General features: G+C 47.7%; 1 protein-coding gene across 1 annotated transcript; it reads left to right on the top strand.

Moving 5' to 3' along the window:
- The first annotated feature begins 16,578 nt into the window (after positions 1 to 16,578).
- LOC135910297 (uncharacterized) lies at positions 16,579 to 17,960 on the top strand. Its single transcript, XM_065442346.2, has one exon. It carries the CDS (start codon positions 16,664 to 16,666, stop codon positions 17,684 to 17,686), a length of 1,023 nt encoding a protein of 340 aa, XP_065298418.1. The 5' UTR covers positions 16,579 to 16,663; the 3' UTR covers positions 17,687 to 17,960.
- Positions 17,961 to 25,156: the final 7,196 nt, after the last annotated feature.

The following is a 25,156-nucleotide window of genomic DNA, read 5'->3' as shown; positions in this document are numbered from 1 at the left end:
ACGTTGCACAAAATGATAATGAAGACAATTATACGAATTCAGTTTAGTTATATTCAACTTAAACTACCCACTTAATGATGCTTTCACTTGGCTTAAATTGCACCGTGGAATTGGATGTGCATCTGGATGGCGATATGAGTGTAGCTAATGGCAGTTTTAATTCAGCTGATAGACGACACAGAAGCTGTTCCGATAAGACCTTTTCATTTTAATTACTTCAGTCTCCACTGAAACCGAATCCTCAAGCAATACCATTGGGATCATCATCATCAGCCTGGTTACGCCCACTGCAGGGCAAAGGCCTCTCCCATACTTCTCCAACAACCCCGTTCATGTACTAATTGTGGCCATGCCGTCCCTGCAAACTTCTTAATCTCATCCGACCACCTAACTTTCTGTCACCCCCTGCTACGCTTCCCTTCCCTTGGGATCCAGTCCGTAACCCTTAATAACCATCGGTTATCCTCCCTCCTCTTTACATGTGTTGCCCATGCCCATTTCTTTTTCTTGATTTCTACTAAGATGTCATTAACTCGCGTTTGTTCCCTCGCCCAATCTGCTCTTTTCTTATCCCTTAACGTTACACCTATCATTCTTCTTTCCATAGCTCGTTGCGTCGTCCTCAATTTGAGTAGAACCCTTTTCGTAAGCCTCCAGGTTTCTGCCCCGCAGGTGAGTACTGGTAAAACACAGCTATTATACACTTTCATCTTGAGGGATAATGGCAACCTGCTGTTCATGATCTGAGATTGCCTGCCAAACGCACTCCACCCCACTCTTATTCTTCTGATTATTTCCGTCTCATGATCCGGATCCGCCGTCACTTCCTGCCCTAAGTAGATGTATTCCCTTACGACTTCCCGTGCCTTGCTGCCTATTGTAAATTGCTGTTCTCTTCCGACACTGTTAAACATTACTTTAGTTTTCTGCAGATTAATTTTTAGACCCACTCTTCTGCTTTGCCTCTCCAGGTCAGTGAGCACGCATTGCAATTGGTCCCCTGAGTTACTAAGCAAGGCAATATCATCAGCGAATTGCAAATTACTAAGGTATTCTCCATTAACTTTTATCCCCAATTCTTCCCAATCCAGGTCTCTGAATACCTCCTGTAAACACGCTGTGAATAGCATTGGAGAGATCGTATCTCCCTGCCTGACGCCATTGGGATGGCGTCACGAAAAGAAGTAATGTAGCTGTGTATTCACTCTTTCATAGATTCTGGACGTGAGTTTTCATGAACAACGTACTAGGAAAGCGTGCATGCGTGGTTCTTGAAAATAGTTCAAGCTATAATGTGCAATGTGCTCAAGAAAAATAGGTCCTAAGAGAGACGCAGCAAAGCAGGGCTACGGAGAACGTTTGATATATTGAGCTGTTTATAATATACAAATATCTTAATACCCGAGTGTCTTCGTAGAATACCCCAGTAGAGTGGCGTTGCAGGGCTTCTGTATTGAACCCGGGCCTGCCGCAGAGGTTTAGTGGCTAGGGTGTTCGCCTTCTGAACATTAGGTCACAACTTCGGCAACAGTAGACAATTTTCAATAATACCAAACTGTAAAAACCGCTCCTGTGCTTAGCTTCAATCGAACATCAGAAAGGCCCTGCCGGCGAAAATTGTTTTGCAGCTCTCCACTACAAGAGGTCCCCGAAGCCCCCGGTGTAGTTTGTGATGCTAAGCAGCACAAATCATTATAGTATATAAAGTTGCTTAATAGTTAATAGCCGTCATACGTACCCTCCTTGGTAATTAGTGGGCGCAGGGCAGCCTCTCGACAGTGAAGTGAAGTCAGGTACATCAATGCAAAGAGAACGGATGCCTTTGCAAAAAACATGTCTTCCTTCTTAGAAAAATATGCCAGCTTCTTGTCGGCTCCGATGGAAACTATATTTAGTCCAACTTTACATAAGCGTGATCCTGCACAGTGACGTAACGGAAGAGGCAACGCGCTTCAGTTAAGAAGAAAACTGTGCACACTTCATTCGAAACTGCGCAAATCATGACGTCATTTCCGTTTAAAGATAGTGTTGATACATTGTTTCTTTTTTTTTCAATGAGCTTCACTAACTATTTTCGTCCTTTCAGAAAAAACGCACTGGCTGTGTGAGGTGTTCTGAAAATAATTCCATGTCACTATGCCATGCTACTGTGCTTCCAGGTGACAACACTACTTTGCAGTAAAGAGCTCATTCGTTTCTGAGAAAGAACGCAGCAGCAGATTAATATGCATTTACAGGACACAAGCGCATCAGGGGCCCAAAAGGAATGCGCAGGAAGGAAGGAAATCTAGTTTCGCAGAGCATTTCGAAGAAAAAAAATCACTCGCATTGACATGTTTAATGATTCTGACCCGTGTGCTTATTTGTCTCTTTTCCGCGGATTGCATTTCACCCGCTAACAACTTATTTCTGTCTCAGCGCAAGACGCGCCTGCATGATGTGGAAGTTCCTCAGATGTTATTGTTGAATCTACCTGTTGCGTACGTTCTCGTGGAACCTGCTGTAATGAGATAGTATGAGCGACGCGAATTGTGTAGTACATTATGAAAACAACGGGAGCACCAGCGATTATGCTGGTACTTTCGACGCGCCATCTAAAAAAGCCGATATGCTTGAGCCACAGATCAAGTTTTTGACGATCGCCGACTGTGCTCGGCACCATGGTTGTGCTTTACTATTGTCTGTTTTTACAACGAGGCTGTACAGAAAACTTTGCGGTGGTGTTTAATGCACATCCGCCTATACGCGGCACGTCAACACGAAAAATGTTTCGCCTCCAGTTACAAGATGTGGCAGGCATTCCTCGTCCATCCGACCGCACACAAGACGTGCAAAGCCAAATTCAAGAAGCCCTTCTTCGTTAAACAGAGACAATGGCACAGACTGCAACGAGAACGACAAGAAGAACACGAAGACGCTACCTCAAGAAAAGACAGGGCAAAGTCTCGTGGAACGCCTGGACTCCCAAAGGCCAAGGAAGGACGCTCCAGATCGAGAACAAGGTCTCCATCCACCACCAGATCCTTATCCCCGTCCGGCTACAGGACACCAGGTACACGACCCGGATCCAGATCCAGGTCCAGAACTAGGCCATACTCTTCAACAAACCAGATAACCCCGGCGAGCTGGGCATACGTGGTAGATGGTGTGCGCCCGGGGGCTGGAGGGTGGAGGGAAGACTTCCATTAATAAAGAGATAAAACAACTAAAACAAGAGAACGCGCAGTTGAGGATTTCGTTAGCACGTATGAGCGATGAAATGAAAATTCTCAAGGAAGGAGAACGCCAAATAAGTCAGGTAACTACCGTTCCACGCGCGAGCACGAAAGAGCCATCTTAAATCCCGGACAATAGGATGGACTAAGGGGATGAATGACCCCTCTCCTGTCAAACACAAGGCCCAAGCCAGAAAGAATAAACAAGTTAACATAGTGGTAGGTAAAGCATTAGCCGATATTCAAAAGACCCTAGTAAAGATGCAAAAGTCAAATGAAAAACTAGACGAAATGATGAACCACAAGGCTCAGGCAATAGGAACAATTATGAGTACATTAGACATCCTAGAGGTAAACCAGCCATCAGGTAATTGACTTCCTTCCGTTGCATCAGAAGCACCACAATCCTTACCCACTTCACAACCACATTATGTAAGATCAGCTTCTCTACATCCTCCCGTCTCCCTTGCATGGTCGCACCCGAAATGCGGCGCGCTAAAAAAGGGTTCAGGATATGGCAATGAAATTGTAGAAGTTAGGAAACAAAAAGTCAGTTTTTCTGCAGTATTTAAAAGACAAGCATACACCAGACGTCATAATGCTGGAGGAAACACACGCGATCGCAACGCTAGCAGGATACAGATCTTTTGGCTGTGCCCAAGAAGAGACCAGGACGTGAACCGCGCTGGTAAAAAGAAACATAACTTGCGTGCAACACACCACAGTCATAACGCACATTGGCAATATTCTATTGTAACTCATACCGCAAAAAAAGACAGGACGTAGCTTGCTTATTCTCAACATTTATAGCAACTCCACGCTACATAAACACAAATTCAAGAACCTATTCCAGAAAACACTCAGACATGCTGGAGAAAATCCGGTATTTATAGGAGGAGACTTTAATGCCCCGCACACCACGTGGCGAAATTTATATGCCAGAGAAGAAGGAAGGGACTTACGGAACGACTCGCAAGAATTAGGCCTCGCGCTCGTTACAGACCCCGCCACTCCAACCAGAATAGCCACGGCACAAAACAGGGACACAACCCCAGACCTAACCTTCACCAAGAATATTGAAAAGGTGACGTGGCACAACACACTAGAATATTTGGGTAGCGACCACAGCATATGGGAGTTACACGTCAGAGAAGGGCCAATTAGACCCAAGGAAGGACAGATCTAATTAGTAGACCGGGAACTATTTCGTAGAACGCGAGAGACGACACAGCATTCGATCAATCGCAGACATAGAACAATGGACTAAGGAGCTCAGCGATGACGTCAAAGCTGCCACAAAATTAGCCCCAACTGAATCTAACTTGGAGATATGCGACAGCAGACTTCACCACATGTGGGAAGCTAAGCAGTTGCTTCAGAATAGACTTACCGGTCAGAAGCATAACAGAAAGATAAGAAAGTGCAAAGCGCTCCTCAACAAAAAAAAAATTGAACAACATGCTAAGCAATCGACCAAACAAAAATGGGACGAGATATGTAATTTCATGGATGGACAATTAAGCACCAGCAAAACCTGGCACATGCTCAGGTTCCTGCTTGACCATGAGAATAACAAGAACATGTAATATTAAACATAGTAGATAACTTCTTAGAGGATAATAACATAATCCCAGATACAATGATAGGATTTCGCAATAAGCTTTCGACACAAGATGCGATGCTTCAACTTAAGCATCAGATAAACTATTATTAAACGCGTTCTACAAGGGCCATCTTGGGCCTTAAACTTAAAAAGGCTTTTGACAATGCCAACCACGCTACCATATTGACGAACATCGAACGAATAGGACTAGGGCAGCGGACGTATAACTATATCAAGAGTTTCCTATCAGGTAGGAAAGCAGTCATCTCCGTCGGAGGGCTCGCGTCGCCCGAGGAGGGGTCGGCACGCCGCAAGCCGCTGTCAGCTCCCGGTGCTCTTTGATCTCGTCTTGATGGGACTCCCAGAAAAATTAAATCTCCACAGAGTCCCTGAATCACACAATCTACGTGGATGACATTACTATCTGGACCTGTGATGGCACCGACGGATCAATAGAACAACGACTCCAGAGTGCAATTAACACAGTAGAGGAACACCTCTTAGGAACAGGCCTCACATGCTCTGCAGAGAAGTCTGAATTTCTCTTGTACCGCCCCACACTTAGGGTCAGGCCCCCAAAAGAATACGACAGAAACAAGGCTCATGAGGAAGTCAACATACACACCAAGAACAGGCGGAATATCCCAATAGTCAATCAGACCATGGTACTGGGTCTAGTAATCTGGAACAAAGGCACAAATGCGGAAACCATAAAGAAGTTAGTCACAAAGGTGACAAACACCATGAGATGCATCAAACGAATTACTAACAAGCACCAGGGTATGAAGGAAGAAAGTCTCATACGGCTGATACAATCATTCGTAATCAGTCAGATCACATACATAACAGCCGTACACGATTGGTTTGCGGCTGAAAAGACTAAAATGAACAACCTGATAAAAAGGCATACAAACTGGCACTTGGGATTCCCATCAGTACGAGCACGGATCTCTTGCTGAGGTTAGGACTGCACCACACACTGGATGAACTCATAGAAGCACAACAAACATCTCAGGCAGAACGACTAACCAAAACCAAAACGGGACGCCATATACTAAGTAAACTAGCAAATAATTACCACAATCTATAGGGGGAAAACAGGACGATAACGAGAGAAATTTGCGACAAACTCCTAGTACCAAATGTACCCAAGAACATGCATCCAGGTTACAACGATGGCAAATGCAAGAGTCGAGCAGAGAAAATTATTCGAAGCTTTGGGTCAGAGGACGGAGCAACCTTCGTAGACGCGGCTGAATAGCCGCACAGAAATAGCTACGTAGCACTAATCGTAGATCACACCCAAAAACCCCTTACAAGCGTAAAAGGTAATTCCGAAAATTCCGAGACAGCAGAGGAGGTAGCCATTGCACTAGCATTAATCTCCACGAATGCTCAGTACATGATTAGCGATTCTCAAGCCGCCATAAGAAATTATGCAAAACGTAGAATCTCTCCTGGCACATGGCACATCATCAGAGGCAATGAAGCAAAATTCTTCAACACAGAAAAGAACGGCAGGCAATTGCTCTGGTTCCCAACGGCTATGACTCCAGGCATTCCCTTAATCAACCTCAACGAGGTAGCACACCGCGAAACTCGAGGTCTTACTCGCCGAGCTGAGCAAAGAGTGACTTCCATCGGTCAGGAGAACGCGGAAGAGGAGATCTGGAGAGAAAAAGATAGATTAACAAGATTTAGCGATATTACCAAATTCTATCAAAATCGGAGGCGAGTATTACCACCACCTCACACTAAACTGAACAGAGCTGAGTCCGTCAGTTGGAGGTGATTACAAACAGAAACTTATACTCTCGTATATACGAGAGTGATATGTGCAAGCTATGCAAGTCTGTTAGAGCCACCCTTTAACCAATGGCGTGGGGATGTGGAATATATCTACGGGCGCGGTGGTCGGCCACGCTGCTCAGCTCAAAACTCCAAGACCAGCTTTGGGCCGTCCAGCAAGCCATGGAGGTCGCACGGGAGCAGCAGCTCCCATTGGCCACCTAGGCCGCCCCAGACTCGGGCCTCCCTATTGCATAGACTCGGGACTCCACACACACACAGACACACACACGCACGCACGCACGCACGCACACACACACACGCACGCACGCACACACGCACGCACGCACGCACGCACGCACACACGCACACACGCACACACACACGCACACCGTTTTTCGCGAAGGCTCTGTAGGTCTGACGCAGGTATCTTAGAAAACATTATACTGAAATTGGTGTGTTTTATGGCAACTATCCCGAAACAAATTATATTGCATGGAATCGCTAAGAAGAGTCTAGCATTACGTGGACTTTCATCTACTTTTCATTATTAGGTAGTTCACCGTGAAGTTGTAAATATTGCAGCATTTCCGGGTGCTGTCAGTACCTGGGCTTCTACGGGAGCGAAACTGACAGCCCCATGTCTTCCCCCTAGAGTAAAAGGAGAGATTTCTTGATGGCCACAGCAGCGCTAGATAGGGCTCGTCATTCGCAGCTGCTGTCGGAGGCCTGAATTGCGGGCGTCGAATGCAGTGGGGGTATTCTGTAAGTGTGCACGTAGTGGACAAGTCCCCCACCCCCCCCCACCCCCTTTTCGACTGCTGCTGTAGGTCTGATTGGCTGGGCTTGGATACGCTTCCCAAGGAGACAGGCGCCTTCAGCCAATCAGCACTTCAACACCAGACGAAATGGACATGTCCACTAGGTGGACACTTACAGAATAGCCCCCCTGGGCTCCACCGTTTGCGCGAGCGTCCGAGGGGTACCCATCAACTTAGATTCAATGTCGATCGCTTTTCACGATTAGACAGCAACGTTCGTAGAAAGCTAGAGAGAACCACTGGAGTTGAAGCAAACTAATAAAAAAAGTCTGCTCTGCTACCCTAAACGGGAGAAAAGGGAAAATTACTCAATCATAATCATTCATAATAGCGTTTCAAAGCAAAGGAAGAGAAGACGACATCAGATCAATGATTTATTCGGCTCAGAACTCATCTACTACAGCATCCGCGCTATCCCGCTATGAAGACCGCCATCGTGCAGGCGTTGTCCAACGAACATGCGGTTCATACCCACTGTTGCGAATTGACTAATAAACGGCTGAATTATTCCATGCTAAAATGACATATGAAATTTCAGGACTGTTGTACAACTAAAAGCAATTAAAACCCGGTTGCATTGTCGTCGGCGTAGAAACATTCCACAACTTTCCAATACTGTCATATTGACACGTGTACTTATATTTATCGGGCGACCAGGTTTCGCACAACGCGGGACGCGCTTGCATGTATCCGAAGTTTCTGGAAAGTTATCGATGCTTCTATCCGCAGTCTGTTATCGCCGAACCTTGTGTTATCTGATTTATTTGCCTGACGCGAATGATGTAGAATTTTATGGAAGGCACGCTGCTCCGAACGATTAGTCTGGAACATTCGATGACTGCTCTATAAAAGCCGACGCGCTTGACCCGCTGATCAGATTTTCGACGATCGCCGACTGTGTTCGCCGCTATCGTTGTGCTTTAAGTGTAGCCTGTTTTGTGGGCACAGGTTCGCCCAATAAAAGCTAGTTTTGTCTTTCACAGTACTGCTACTGTGTCATTTAACGTCACTACCACGTGACAATATTGTCAGTTCTTAACAACTAGTGGGCGAACACTAAAGTACCAATGCACCCGACGTGTTGGCAGCGCGACATTCGAGGTCCCCGTTAAATATGAAATGTCACAACTTACGTCTACAATGTCTTTTTTTTTACTTTTTTGTAAGTCAGCGCTTAAGCCGACGATGTGGCTGTGGTAAATACTTCTTGCTTTTTATTGTTACCAGGCTTGAAGAGTCGTCACTTCGAAGTCCTCGCGTAGGAGTTAATCACTCTGAGCCAACTTCTACCTCCGAGTGACGTCACGAGCGAAATGACAAAGTGCCGCCGTTATTATCTGAGCGAATTCTTTTCGCGGCGAGCTGCATTGTAAACTGCGTGGCTTTATCGATGTCACGTCTTTGTTGCCGTATACGCCGTCCAAGCTTTTGACGCTATTTCTCACCAGCGCTTTGAGTCTAGGCTTATCCTCGATCTGCTGTGGCCGTATTCAACCTGATAATTACTGTAGTACTTCACTTATCCCGTGCACTTCTCCGCAATTTGCACGAGCATTACAAGGAAGAACTGCACGCCAGCACACTGCCATTCGGCCAAAAAAAAAGTTCCATGCGATGCACACAGTGTCATCCTCGTCCAGTACATTATTTCTTGTTCCGGCCTCCATAACATATGCACAGGTTCCACCACTCTGTGAGGATAACAAAAGCTTTGCAGTCATTTCGTCAAACTGCTGTTGCGCTGCAGTGCGGTGGATAGCGCGCCCGACTCCAAAATGCCCAATGCTCCAGTATTAGGCACTCAAATCCTAGTAATGGCGAATGTGGATAGGTTTTCTTTTGCTTTGCCCTTTGCCCTGTGGTGGTGGGGAGGCTGGAGATGAAGACCTTGAAAGACGATGACCAGAATTATGTGTCCCCGATCACAACGGTGGCCAACGTAGCATCAAGGTCAGTACGATCATTACATTGCACAAAGCTACGACGAGGGGTGACACATCGCACTGATGCTGCCATTTCTGGTAAGGGCAGCATCTTATTCTTATTATTATATTCTTAGTCTTATTAAACCTGCCAACGATGCACTCCGATGCTCTCCGTCGCCAGTCTCTGAATTTCCCGATGTGCAAACATTGTCTTGAAGAGCGGCTGGCTGACGTCACACGTCAAGGTGGATCATTTTTGGTTTCCTTCTGAGCCATTATCTCCCAAGCCGCTTCCATGAGCAAATATGTGGGAATCTCCATTCAACATTTTAATTGAATTTTGTTTTCCTATGAGAGAACAGTACTGGGCTCAGAGCAACTTTTTGCAGCGTGACAAGGTCAATAAACTCGTATACATAGCAGGACAGCATTCTCGGGCAAAACAAAAGCATACGAGAGTTCATACCTAAGGAAAAAGTAACAGAATAAATGATAATACCATTCATGATCACAATACACTCAGAGCCTCATGCTTTACGTTCCTAAGTATATGGTACATGATACGCCAGAAAAACCGCATTATAAATTTTTACTACACTGTACCAGATGAAAAAGCACATCAGTTCATTAGGAAAGTTACGCCATTTCAAATGCAAGAACTGTAAGAGCGATAGACCCGTTAACTTCTAGTTTCTTTACAAAATAGTGCAGCAATTCATTGTTTGTAAAGTGTACCGTGTGGTCATACTCGTTTCAAAGAAAAGAAATGTTATGTTGGTAGTGAATGAAATTTTGATGTCTTCAAAATTGGCGAACGAACGATGTTTCTTTTGCACATGAACAGTTCAATGTCCTAATTTCTGAACTTCGACTATGACGGCGCAATTTCTACGGTCGTGACAAGTGATGCTGAATGCGAAAATTCTACAGGGGTTCTATCCTTACCATTCTCTGTTGGCAAGTGGTCACGTAAGCACCACCTGCGAAAATTTGCCGGTATGTTCGCAATAGCGCTCCCTCATATTCGCCAAACACCTGCGTAGCGAAACCTCACAAATTTTCAAGCACTGAGGGCGCCTCGACATTCGTGCAAGATGGTACACAACATAAGCGGGAAAATTGTGTGTGCGTGGGGGGGGGGTAATGGCGAAGAATCGTTGTTTCAATCGAGAAGCAGCTGCTGCCATCAAGCGACGTCTTTCTCTGTGCCGACGTTCCCCAAGGAATCCCTTGAACGATAATACAGCTGCTGAAAATAAAATGCAGTGAACGAAAGATGGCCGTGTAATTGTAAAGGATCAAACCTGCTACTGAAATGCACCAACATCAATATGTATTTATCAAATATGTGGCATATGACCAAAAAATCTTTTGTCGATAAAGATGACGTCAGTTTTGAAAATCCGTTAATGGATTTTGGTTCGCAGGTAACGTGGTAACGCAAGAACATCTCTTTATTACGACAGCAATTAATTGAACGCTCGAAGTACATGGAGGCCATCCGTGCCGCCACCAATATTCTCATGTGTTCATGCTATCAACAGCACGCGCACGGAGGGTTAGTCTCCATAGACGTGATGATAGTAGCTATGTGGCTGTCCTCGTATGGCATTACGTACTTAGTTGCTTTGTTGTAGCGCAGAAAGAACGACAGGGACACAGAATGGCACATTAAACAACAGACAGCGCTAACTTCCTACTGGACCAAAAAAAAAACTTTATTATGGTCCTGCAGGATGCGTTTATTGTCTAGCGGGCGTCTCCCACGTAGGGACCGACAGGGAGTACCTGGCGGCCGCTTTGTGGACCTGCTGAACTGCCCATTGCTGGTCGGCGAGTAGTGAACTTCTGAGGGACTTCTCCCACTTGTCAGAGGTAGAGTCGGGAAGAGCGTTTCTACATTCCCAGAGCATGTGTGCGAGTGTAACCGTTTCTCCGCATGAGGGGCATGTGTCGCTGGGGCACGCGTCGGGATAGAAAATGTGTAATATGACAGGGTTTTGGTGTATGTGCGTCTGTAGCAAGCGTAGTGGTAGCGCCTGCGGCCTGATTGGAGTGGGGTGGCGGAAAAATGCGGCACCCCATGTAGGAGTGTTGTGCAATTTCGCAAGATTGGCTTGCCCGTGGACGGCGCGGTCGGTAATCGCGCACGCTGCGTCGTGGGCGATCGTGTTAGGGTTCCGCGGGGCGCCCGGAGCCCGACCGAGATGGGTGGGGAACCAGATGACAGTGTGGTGCTTGAGGGTGCTCAGATCCGCGCTACGGAGGCTGCGTAACGCCTGGTCGGAGACGACGCCACGTTCGCAGGCTTTGATGGCTGGTCTAGAGTCGCTGTAGGTCACTTCCCGTTTGCTGTCGAGCACGGCGAACGGGACAAGCAGGGGTAAAGAGAGGGGTATAGGAACAGGTGTTTCGCCGGCGTGCGCCCTTCCACCCCATGGATTTTTTTCGGCGCGAGCGGCAGCGGAAGCTCGCACGAGAGCGGCGGCGCCCACGTGCGGAAATCCCGAGCTAAGTTGAAGTTGATGGCCTCGCATCGTCTGCGTCTTGTGCTATAAATGATGAAGGATCCATTAGTTGTTCAGCATTCTATGTTAGGATCTGTGTAATAATCTGCGAGCTAGCGTTAGAACTCCCTAAAGGACTGAAAAGCTGAATCATTTGTAATGTCAACACTTGAGCTAGAGACTCCGACAGGTTTGATGTTAATCGTTCCATAGCTTTTGACAACGCCTTTTCACCCCTGTCGCAATTGAATCGGAAAGGGCTGAGTCTGCAACCATTTGCTGACGGGCTGTCACTCCTGTATCTCCCTTAGACCTCCCCTGATCCTCAACAACAGCATCACGGCGTGAGCATTGTCTCCTTTCAATTGCATCTATAATTTTCATTTCCTGTGATCTTGCAGGACAATTCGACTAGTTGGCGGGATGACCCCTACCACAGAGACATTTCTCGTCTTTGGAGGAACAATCCCTAAAATTGTGGCTGTCTCCACAAGCACGGCAGCGGGGTGCAGATCTGCAGCCCCTGACGCTGTGACCAAATCGCCAACATTTGTTACATTGTACAATGCATGAAGCTAGAGCTTCCACTTTGTAAATTAGGGGCCAGACCTTCCGTCGGCCGCATCGTCCCGGCACATGTAGCTATGACTGACTCTGTTGGTATCTTCTTATTGTCAATCACTCGACTGCACCGGTAAACGCAGATGACGCCAGCCACCGAGAACATTTCTAAACTGATGTCCACCCCTTGTACAATGCCTCTAGAGCATGCGAGATGTGGTGGTACGAAACAGCTCACTGAATGGGAAGCGAATGTGGAACAATTCAGAAGTTTTTTGACACAGGTGTAGTCTGGCGAGCGGCATAGTGTGCCACCTCTGCAGAACTGACGGACCTCTTTGATCTGTCGGAAGTGGGGTGCGGCCTTCTGCAATTCGCCCTGAATCGTTTTTGGGTTTTTCATATTGATCGTTCCGCCGTCGGTCGGCCCTATGGCCGCAGGAACAGTACCGGCTCCACTGCGAAGAAAAGCTCAATCGGCAGCTCCTGAGGAGTGATTGAGGCTGACCACGGGGAAGCCCCGCAGCCAGGTGATGCTACAGACATCAAGCAAGGCTAGCACAAAAACACACCAGAAAAAATATATATAAAAGGGTAATGTGAAATTACAAGCTGAGCAAAAAAAAAATACCACCCGATATTTGATCTAAGCCCCCAAAGCAGGAGAAGCCAGAACCGAGGAACGCAATTCCTAAGCGCAGAGCTAGATCGAACGCCGACAGAGGAGAGCGCCACCGGACACGTTACTGACACCGTCGTCGTCGTCGTCGTCGTCGTTGTTGTTGTTGTTGTTGTTGTTGTTGTTGTTGTTGTTGTTGTTGTTGTTGTTGTTGTTGTTGTTGTTGTTCTTGTTGTTGTTGTTGTTGTTGTTGTTGTTGTAGCCTGTGGCACGTGTGGCTCCTACCACGATGGGGGATTGGCCAAGAAATGGGTGGATTATTCCAAAATAATATAGAGCATAAATTTCCTAACCGTCACCGACACCGTCACTGACAGTGCGTCTTCTTTGTCGTCGGCCTCAGCCTGTGCAGAAGCTGCAAACCCACTACACCGGCAACTGTTATGCTCATGGCAATATGATTAGGAAGCCCTTTAGGAAGACTTAATACCTTTAACCTCCTCTTGCGCTTCACGGTAGCTGTCACTCTGCTATTCCATACACTATAGTATTTGGCAATCAAATGGGGACTTTGCATTACTGATGAAAATTAAGTAAACATGGAAAGGGAGCTCTGTGCCAAAGTCCCTAAGCTTAGGACCCCCAATGTTTCACGATGTGTTACGGCTCAAACAACGTGAGAAGACACAAGTGAAGAGTTGCGGACTTTAATTCTACAAGGGGGACTCCGACCGACTACCGTCTTTTTAGCTATGCGTATTCACAAGCACGAGAATTGCTCCTTTTATGCCTAGGCCATTTTCTGTTTGGGAATTGAATCTTTACCAATCCTGACAGCTTCCTGCAAAACTTCGAACTAGCCGCAAGCTATTCCAAGTGGTTGTATCCGGAACCTTAACCACCATCAGAGGCTAATTATCCACCGATGAACACTACGGAAACATTGAAAAAGGAGTGCCTTCTGAAATTATGGCCCCTGCATCAGTATCATCAAAGACCTGATCAAAGATCTGACAAAAGTATGAAAGTGCACGACGTCATTTTACTGCAACACAATCAAAAGAACTATGATTTTTGTCCACTGGCTTGAGTGTAGGAAGTATGTCCTGGCCGCGATTGATTAGGACGATATCGCTGCATCAAAACGCAAGGTACAAAGTGCTTGAAAGGCCTGTTCAAGTACTGCATCAACTGTAGACACCAACTATTTTTCAGGTGGGCAGAATGTAGAAAAGCATGAAGTTATATAAACGCGGCCATCCAGAGCAATGAAAAGTTCAAGATGTTGGAACACGTAGTTGGAATGCGACAGGTCTCGTCTAATTTTTATCTAACCCGTTGCCGTCTAAGAATCTAAATGACAATACGATGACGATTGTGAAATTATTGCAGAGGTATAAAGACAAACGCACGACGACATTGGCATGAAGATGCTGCAATGGCCACTTAACGAGGATGAAGGCGTGTCGACGTCGCCATAACGACAATTGGTTGACGAATGTGAGATGACGATGACAGAACGGCGACGGCGGGTGCGATGCCAAGTTCATCATGACATTGTAATAAAGGCAGCGTCATCACTACGACCGAATGAAGACGACTGAACGACCACTATGACACGAGGCAGAATCTCTAACGAAGACGCAGTGACAACAACGACATGACAACTGGAATGGCCACGACGAACGGATGACAATTTGATGTCAATGACGGTGAGGCAACGGCGGCTTAAATGCGGCGGTATGAGAACGTATTGACGGTGACAAAGACGACGTGACGACAACAGCATAATGACAGAGTCATGACGACTATTCAGTGAGAACGGCAGTATGTTGAGAAGGCTACATGACTACATGACGGCATTGGATGACGAAAACGGAAATAACGACGCAGTGACAACGTTGAAATTACGATGATGGCGTCGCAACAATCCGATTACAATATCGCAATTTCTACGACAGAATGACGCTACTGATAACTTACGTCATGGCATTGGTCGTTTGCTGGTCATCGCGCGCATCAACGCGTTTGGCAATTTCTATGACGTGTTGCACTCCTGTTGCTTCTGCAGAGGGACAATGCTTTCCAACTATTCGGTGTGCAGCTGAACCTCGGAGATGACGTGAGCTGCACATTCGGCGGTTCCCCCGTAAATCGCAGTTTGATTGAACAACCGTGGTGCAGCTTTCGCGCGGAAACCTTGTTACCATGAATAATGAGAAAAAGAAAACTAGGAGGTTGCATGACACCAGGCAGCTAGCCAGCCTCATCTTAAGACAGTTCTCCTTCCCTCCGGGAATATCCACGCATTAACCCTAGGCGTTTAGGTCTTCCACGAATCTTTCGGAATCTTTTCATGGTATTTCTTGCTACGCGGTAGGTTTTAGTGGCACCCTCGTCATGATTGGCCCTCGATCACCCTCGCCACGTGCTTTCCGATTTGATCGATATCGTACCCCTGACGTGCAGCGACCAGGAATTAACGCTTGTGCGTCCCGTGGGGAGGGCCCAATTCCCATGAGCCTTTTCATTGTTGTTTACGACTAGGCTTCGAGATGCTCACGTGACATTTCTTCTCAGTTCTTTACATTCACGTGCGTTCGCTGCTGGCGTTCTGCGCGATCGACAGCCAATATGGATGTCTGAGCAGTGTTGCTGGAACAACTGCGCATCTGCACTTACGGCACTGTGTGTCATATAAAAAACTACTAACGATTCTTTGCGCCGACCAGGACTTATGAAATTCTCGGCTCCATATAGCAATGCCCGGCAACTGAGTAAGCAATACAGCGACCCTGACCGTCTGGGGTGCTCTCATGAATCTCGTGAAATGTGGCATTTCGTAACATTGGTGAACAATTTTAGCAGCGTCCTCTTTTATTTGCGAGGTAACCTATCATAGCGCACGGAGTCAGAAAGAAAGTACCTACGTTTTATCCTGGCTGAATAAACGTACACTCGCCAGCTGAAAAAATTACAAAACACGGATTGACGTTGACGTATTGGACGCCGAAACGTCAATCCGTGTTTTGTAATTTTTTCAGTTGGCGAGTGCACGTTTATTCAGCCATGTTATTTCCTCAGCAGACGAGTTTTCGTCAAACCCTAGACTACGTTTTATCCTGCGCTTCGAAAACGGCGCGCGTGCGACACTCAAAAATTGGAGGACGCTTGAGCTTCGCCTTCAAGAGTGGAACGCGATAGCGTTATCGCACCCCGTTCGCACCGCCTACTCAAACGCGCTACGCCAGCCAAACGTCGCGATCAGCACAGATAGCCGGGCGCCGACGCGCCATGAAGACGGACGCGATCATGGGGCGAGTGGCGCGCCACGTGTCGGGGCAGCGCCGTACATTGCGAGGAGAGGGACTTCTGTGTTTGCCTCAACATGGCTCTGCGTGTGCGCCGAGCGCAGAAGAAATATAGCGGAAACGTATTTCGCTACTCGTGAAACTGCAACTTCTGTAAGTCACATGGTCCTAATTACCGATATACACCGCAGTATAACTTTCTACGGCGCGTTTCTACGGCAACGATTCTGGCCGCGGAACATCGTTTTTGGACGGCCTGAAAGATTACAGGATTGTACTGCCGCCGCTGCCAATCGGAGAAGGACTGAAAACAATGGTTGTTCTTCACTGCGACACCGCTGGAAGGCCTTACAGGATAGAAGATTTCCGCCAGCCGATGAAAGAAGCCGGCGTCATTGAACAGGTGGGCGGTATCGGAGCGTACCAGATGTCGCACGTCTGGTTAGTCAACTTCCGTAGTGAAGAAGCCAAGAAAAAGTTGCTCGACATCGGGCATATTGTTGTTAAAGGGAAGACTTGCGTTGTCTTTGACCCTGAAAGGCAGGAAGTGCGGCTGAAGGTGCATTGGTGTGCCTTCAACGTCAGCAACGAAACTCTGAGGCGGGCGTTCGCCGAGTACGGCGAAGCGAAAGAAGTTTCGAGCGATAGATGGAAGACCGGCGGGTTTGAAAACGCCGACTCGACTACTCGTGTTGTGCGGCTGGTTCTTCGAGAAGGTGCAAGCCTCGAGCGCATACCCCATCAGCTGCGTATCGGGAACGGTACAGTATTAGTCGTCGTGCCCGGGCGTGCGCCGATATGTCTCCGCTGCCGCAACACAGGCCACATTAGGCGGGACTGCAAGGTGCCCAAGTGCAGCGAGTGCCACGCCTTCGGGCATGAAGAGGCTGAATGCACGAAGTCATACGCCCGCGCCGCGACTCGAGGAACATTCGGCGATAATAGTGAGCTGCACATGGACGAGGATGAAGCTGAGCAAGCTGCCTCCAACCCAGTGGTCGAGAGCCCAACGGCCGCAGCGCTGAGCGATGAAAAGGAAGGCGCCATGCCAGGGACTCGTGAGTCAGCGCCCAGCACCCCCAAGTCGGCAACCACGAGCATGGATACCAATTCATCGCAAGATATTCCACGCCCTTCTGAAAAAAGCAACGAGGAACCCATGGAGTCTGACCCTGCGGCTGCGAAACGACGCCACGACGATGTCAGTGCAATGAGCCAGGAGCAACGACTGCGTCTCCTAGACCGCCAGTGGGGCGTAGGTGAAGGGAAAAAGCAGCGTGTCACCAGCGGGCAACGATCGTCGTCGCTTCCTCGCGACGACAACCCGAAGACCTAATAATGGAGGGACGGCACTACACGGCGCGGCGTTGTGCGCATGAAGTTAAGCGCCGTACTGGCGGCCTGGTCTTGCTTAACGATGGCGGCATTTGAAAGACATCTCGTAGTAGCCACGCTTAATGTCAGGGGTCTTTCATCCAGGAGGAGGCAAAATCAGCTGCTGAGACTCGTGACTGAGCAGGAATTGGATATTGTAGCGATACAAGAGACCAAAATCGAGAGTCAAGACCAGACCGACAGAATGGTGCTCTCGTTCAGTAGTCGGTATGATGTTTGCGTGTCTCATGCCGTGGGTACCTTGGCAGGTTGCATGCTGTTGATTCGCCAGTGTCTGGGAGCGATTGTGGAAAGAGTTGAGACTTGCGCTTTCGGTCGATGGATTGTCTGTGACATCACACTTGCTGGTGTGGAATTGCGTATTATCTGTATTTACGCACACACTAACACGGAAGAGAGGCGAAACCTTTTTGAGACAGTCGGCAACCATTGTGACACAGACCGTCTGCTTGTCTTACTTGGCGATTTCAACTGCGTAAGCATGGCACGCGACAAAACCAGTGCGACGCCCTACCGAGATGCGAGTACAGCCTGTTTAAGTGACATAATTGATCGCTGTCATCTAGAGGATGTTGGTGATTGTCTCGGATGTGGTTCTGGCGTTCGGTTTACCCATTACCAAGGAACGAGTCACGCGCGTCTGGATCGGGCGTACGTATCTGTTGAACTGATACCGTACTGCAGCGAATACAGCGTACAACCAGTGCCGTTCAGTGACCATTGTCTTGTTGTCTTCCATGTAGGTAAAAGAAAAGGAACGAGAAGCAAATTTGTGTGGGAAAACTGGAAACTTAATGAGAAGCTTCTAAACGATGATATCTTCGTGGATCGCGTTACGTCGGCGATACACGAACTGCCAATGGCGGACAACGAACTTCTGGGAGCGAAGTGGGAAAGATTTAAGCAGGCAATGAAAATGATGGCAATTGAACGATCGTGCGCTATAAAGCAAAAGCAAAGGCTGCAGGAAAACACGCTGAGAGATGACCTAAAGTTTTTGATAATGCAAGAAGGAAAGCAGCCAGGCACTTGCACCGAAGAAATGCGCACCGTCAAGCAGAAACTAGAGGCAATAGATACGGAGCGATATCGAGGAGCGATCGTGAGAGCGAGGGCACAGCGGCTGATAGCGGGCGAAATGCCCACAAAACGTGCTCTCGGCTTGGAAAAAAGGCACGCCCGCAAGAATGACATACCAAAAATAGAGTGGAACGGTGTAATCTACGTAGCAAAGGAAATATAGAAAGGGCCTTTTATGAATACTACAGCGGGCTCTTTGGTTACACCAAAGTAAGAACCGAAGACTTCAAGACCCGTTTCCTCTCTTTAATGCCGCGGCTTAGTGATGATACGAAAGAGCGGCTAGAACTGCCCATTTCAACAGAAGAAGTGCGGAAAGCCATAGAAGACCTCAACCCGGGAAAGTCCCCAGGACCAGACGGGCTAGTAGCACCGCTTTATAAGGCATTCAAAGATGATTTAGCACCGGTTTTGGCTACACTGTTTAATGAGGCTTATGACAAGGATATGCTTCCTCCTTCATTTTTAACATCCCATACAATTTTAATACCAAAAAGCGAAGATGAAGCTAGACTGCGACAGGTTACCGCTTACCGACCCATATCCCTGACTAATGTAGACTACAAGATCTTCATGAAAATTCTGGCTAAAAGACTCCAAGCCGTGATGCAAGAATTAGTGGGACCACATCAGACCTGTGGTATCAAAGGTCGCACCATATATACCAACATACACACAGCCCGGTCCGTGCTCGAGTGTTGCGATGCTTTGCATGAAAGCATCGCAATGCTCCAGCTCGATTTAGAGAAAGCCTTCGACAGGGTGCCGCATGACCTCTTGTTCTCTGTTTTAGAGCACGTTAATGTTGGATCAGTCATCTGCCAAGGCGTAGCCATGGCGTACAGAGGATGCACGACGCGGTTGTTAGTAAATAAGGGGGTGGGAGCGCGCATCCAAGTGCAACGCTCTGTGCGTCAGGGTTGCCCCCTGTCACCATTGCTTTTTTGTTTGTATATTGAACCTTTTTGTTTGAGCGTTATTGAAAGCAACAGCGTTCATGGTTTTCGTTTGCATGCGGCGGAGGTCCGCATTCTCGCGTATGCTGATGACATTGCCGTATTCTGTGCTGACTACGAAAGCGTTCGTGTTGTGGTTCAAATTGTGAAAGACTTTTGTTCTGTGAGCGGGAGTGCTGTGAACTGGGCTAAGTGTTTGGGGTTCTGGCACGGCGACTGGCCCTTAACCCCAACGAATTTTGCAAACATGACTTGGACAGCAACCCCAGTAAAATATTTAGGAGTGCCGCTGGAGAATTATCGCGACAGTGAGCCATATTGGAAATGCCAAGTTGCTGAAATGCGTGAGAAGGCGGACAGGCTCAAAGGCTTCAGCTGGTCTATTTTCGCGCGTGCCACAATTGGTAACCTTTTTTTTGTAACCAAGCTGTGGTATGTCTTGCAAGCAATTCATTGTTCTCGCGTCAATGTGCAGAAGCTGCACCGTGTATTTGCGGTTTTTGTGTGGGGAAGCACTTGGGAGCGGACACGACGCACCAATCTGTTTCACCGCGTCCGCTCTGGAGGACTAGGTTTGGCCCATCTATATCTGCGCCAGTTGGTTAACCGATTTATGTTTTTTCGTGACACGAATGACCCCTTTTTGCGAACTGTGTGTCAGGTTAGGTTGGGCAGGGTTTTGCCAAATTTGGTTGTTAGTTCGGAGAGTATGCAAGGGAGCATTTTTGGCTTCCTTAAAGAGGTGTACATGGCATGTCGCGTCTTGCAAGTGCGATTTTCGTTTGAATATTTGTCAGTGGTGTCGCGAAAGAAACTTTATAAGGACCTGTGTGAGGTCTTTCTTCCGGTACCGTTGTACAGGTCGTTGTACTGTGCAGGTCCATGGCAGTCAGTTCTAAAACGTGTGAAAAGAATGACTGTACCAGGCGGAGTTAAAAGTTTCTTCTTTAAGCTCCATACGAACACCCTTGAAGTCAAGACGTATTTGGAAGCGAAGGGTTTCTTTGTGCCTTGGGGAAATCATTGTTTCATATGCCGGAAGCCGGAAACTATCGAACATGTCTTCTTAGATTGTTGGGAAGCCTTTTTCTTTTGGGACATTCTCCAACGCACGATTAAAAAAGACTTACCGGTTGATGCTTTCGGAATTAGATTTCTGCCCGTCGAGAGTGAAGACGGGATTCCTTTTGACATGATTATGATATTGGGCCTGCACAGTATTTGGCGATCCAGGATGGCGGTCAGCCACGCAGACATTGATGCCAGGCATATAAGACAGTATTTTTGTGAATCTGTTAGCAGAGCTATTGAAGGATACAAGATACAAGACCCAGTGCCTGAGTGGCTTCCAAGAATGGAAGCTTTGCTACACATGCGTGAATTTTAATCTCATCACGTAACCCCAAGTGAGGGTGACGTATTTTTAACATACGTGTTGTGTTCTTCGCGCGGACTGATTTTGTAAACTGACGTGTTGAAGTCGGCAATAAAGAAGAAAAAAAACTCGTGGCTGAGCGGTAGCGTCTCCGTCTCACACTCCCGAGACCCTAGTTCAATTCCCACCAGCCCATCTTGCAAGATGTTTTTTTTGTTTATGAAGTGCCTCCTGGGATTTATCGCTCACGACCAACGCCGCCGACACTGACGCCGACGACACCTGATTTTCTGCGACACTGGCTCCTTAACGCTGTCGCGTTAAAAGCTCGCACGCGCAGCACGCACGCATGCACACTCTAAACCCACCAGTCAAATGACAGATGTCTTTTAAAGGTTCCTTTAGCAAACTTATTCTTAGGTAATTCACTTTGAGTACTGATTTATTTTCTGCTTGGCATTGTGATGTACAGGAAACAATGAACTTTTTTGTAGGTTTCAGACTTGTGGACCTAACTTTATTAACCGCTTGGTTCTCCGCATGGTAAATGTATGTAAATGTATTAATATTTTATGTGTTTCTAATATTTTATGTGTAATATTTTATGGACAAACTAGAGGCTCAGCGGTGGTCGAAATTTTGTGCGTCGCTAGATCCCCGCAAACCGCTATCTCAAATATGGAGAACTGTGCGTGGTCTACGTTCTGTTCCGGAACAGTGTTTCCCGTTTAAGGCCCTAGCACTATTCCAGCGCCGACAAGACATTGATGTGGCGGAAGACTTCTGTGCTATGGTTGCGGGCCAGCCAACTCGTACAGGTTCGCTTACATTGAACCGTATTCCAGATTCACGAGATTCACGCATGGATCTGCTTTTCACGACGCAAGAGCTTGACGCGGCGCTCGCCCTATGTAATCGGTCGTCGTCGCCTGGTCCGGATGGCATATCTTACCGCATGCTATGTCACCTTGGTGAACGGGCACGAAGAACACTCCTTAATATCTATAACGAGTCGTGGCAGGAGGGCAACGTTCCCCAAGATTGGAAGATCAGCCGCCTGGTACCGCTTCTTAAGCCTGGCAAGTCTCCCTTAGAGATTACTTCATACCGACCAATTGCGCTGGCAAGTTGCGTTGGGAAGGTCATGGAGCGAATGATCCTCGCCAGACTTGAGTGGTACCTTGAACACTACGAAATCTACCCGGACGCCATGGCTGGTTTTCGACGTCACCGATGTTCTATCGACAACGTTATCGATCTGGTAACCTATGTTCAACACCAAAAGACGTGTAAGAGGTTATCTGTCGCAATGTTCTTAGACATAAAGGGAGCCTACGACAACGTTCTTCATGACGCCATACTTGAAGCATTGGAATCGGTGGGCCTAGGCGGTCCATTATATCGTTGGACTCGCAGTTATTTACATAGGCGGTCTCTCTTTCTTAACACTGAAGCTGGCCCAACCTCGCAATACTATACGCACCGTGGAGTTCCACAAGGCGGTGTCTTGAGTCCCACACTTTTCAACCTTGTACTCATTGGTCTCGTGGAACGACTTCCGAGCACAGTTAAAATATCAATGTATGCCGATGACATCTGCGTCTGGTCATCTGGTGTGACACGGCCGCAAGTACGCGCCAGGCTTCAAAAAGCTGCCACGTCAACATCGGCATACTTAAATGAACAAGGCCTCAAGATCTCGCCAGAAAAATGCGCATTGGTCGCGTTTAGCCGAAAGCCAATGAGATCATACGATGTCTCTATCGACGGTCAAAGCATACCTTATGTCAGGACGCACCGATTCTTAGGCGTAATAATTGATCGTGACCTCTGCTGGAGTTCTCATGTGGCCTACCTAAAGAAGCGCCTGACAGATATCTCTAATGTGTTTAAGTTTCTTGGAGGAAATGTCTGGGGTACTTCAGTAAATGCAATGATGCAGCTGTACAGGACGCTCTTTCTTGGGTACTTGCGATACAGCTTGCCTGTGCTGACCAACACCTGCAGAAGTAATATCCGCACACTCGAAAGCGTCCAGGCCCAGGCACTTAGAGTGTGTCTTGGATTGCCGCGGTGTTCGTCAACGGCTGAAACAATTGCCATTGCACACGTTTTCCCAGCCAAGACCCATATAGTCATGGAAGCGCTCAGAGCACACGTAAGACACCTTGCTCGAGCCCCTGCCCATCATCTAGCCTCACTGCCAGAGGATCGACCACGTGCTTCCTTTTGCGAAACAGTCCTGCCTTATCGTGCATACCTTCCATCAGGTTATACAGCTCCAGCGAAAGTTCCGTTTCCACCATGGTGCTTGGCTCGAGCAAATGTTCGACTAATGGTGCCAGGAATACGAACAAAGGCCCAACTCTCGTCTCCAGCACTCAAGCAGCTTTCACTGCTCTTGCTGTATGAGACTTACAACGAGCATCATCATCTTTATACTGACGCTTCAACCACGGTGAATGGGTCTGCAGGATCGGTGATCTTTCCTGCAAAACCTTCCACAATTAAGATTCGACTATCTCACCAGACTACATCGACTGCCGCTGAGCTTGCTGCTATTCGTTGTGCACTTCGTGTAATTTCTGAAGAACTACCCAGGAAATGGAGCGTGTTCACTGACTCCAAGGCTGCTCTTCATTGTTTGGTTTCTGCCCTACGCCGAGGACCCCACGAACAACTATTTGTGGAAATCAGACTGCTGATTCACCACCTCGTCGAGCAAGGACACGACATCATGTTCCAGTGGATTCCAAGCCACTGTGGCATAACGGGCAATGAACTTGCCGACGCAGCAGCACGATCTGCACACGAGGAGGGCTTACAAGACTCCATTCCATTCTCAAGAACAGACGCTGCAACGAAAATTCGTGTGCTTGCAAATGAAGCCATCAAAACTTTATGGAACACACCCAGCTTAAAGCATACACGTCTACACCGACTGGACCCATCCCTTCGACTTCGACCCCCGCCTGGACTCTCTCGACTCGAAACAGCAGTACTTTGCCGACTGTGGCTTGGTGTCGCCTATACAAGATCCTTCGCCTTCCGAGTCGGTATGGATGACAGCGCGGCTTGCAGACACTGCGGCGGCGAAGAGACTATCGAACACGTGCTTTGCCACTGTCCTCGATACAGCGCGCACCGGCTGTCACTAGCGACCGCGTTGGCGCGCCTTGACGACAGGCCACTTTCAGAACAATCAGTTTTGGAATGCCGACGTGAACTGTCGTCGCAGCAAAAGTCGGTCAAGGCTCTGTTGACTTTTCTACGTGACAGTGGCCTATTAGAAAGACTCTAATGACCCCATTTCGTCCCTTCTCATATTTTTTTTCTCATGCTTTCATTTTTGTCACGCTCTTCTTTCCGTCTTTATTTCCCCTTTCCCTTCCCCTAGTGCAGGGTAGCAAACCGGACGCTTTAAGTCTGGTTAACCTCCCTGCCTTCCTTTCATTTGCATCTCTCCCCTCTTATGTGTTCAGTTCACGAGAAAGCCCGAGTTAACGAGAGTCTCTAGTCTAAGTGCAAGTGCCTAAGTCTGATTCTCGTGAGTGAGTATGTGTGAGCCTGGCTAAGTAAAGTTTTGGTTAGTCTGATGCCGAGTGAGGCTCGGCTGAGTAGAATTTAGGTGGATCAGTCCCAGTGAGCACTGAGCACGGCTGAACAGGATTTTGTTCAGTTTGAGTGTGAGTGAAGAGGAGAGGGGGGTTCCTGTTGTCTAACATTTGGGGAATTTGAGTCCGAATGAGCCCGACTGAGCTGAATTTTGGTGTATTTAAGTCTGAGAGTGATAAACCAAAACATGTTTTGTCAGTGTGTATGAATAAGTTTCGTTTGTTCTGCAACCCTGGGCAGGTACCCGACTGAGTTTAACTGGATCGCCCATAATTCAACTTGTCACTACTGTTGCATATGTGTATGCCTTCCGTACTAGGCAAAAATAGCCCCATTTTCCTCAAGTACTCCACACAAAGACGTCGTATACCAAGCGCGGCTGGTT

Source organism: Dermacentor albipictus, chromosome 8 (assembly GCF_038994185.2).
Source record: "Dermacentor albipictus isolate Rhodes 1998 colony chromosome 8, USDA_Dalb.pri_finalv2, whole genome shotgun sequence".
Lineage (NCBI taxonomy): Eukaryota > Metazoa > Arthropoda > Arachnida > Ixodida > Ixodidae > Dermacentor > Dermacentor albipictus.
The sequence above is the reverse complement of the archived record's forward strand: the minus strand, read 5'-3'. Positions and strand labels throughout refer to the sequence as shown.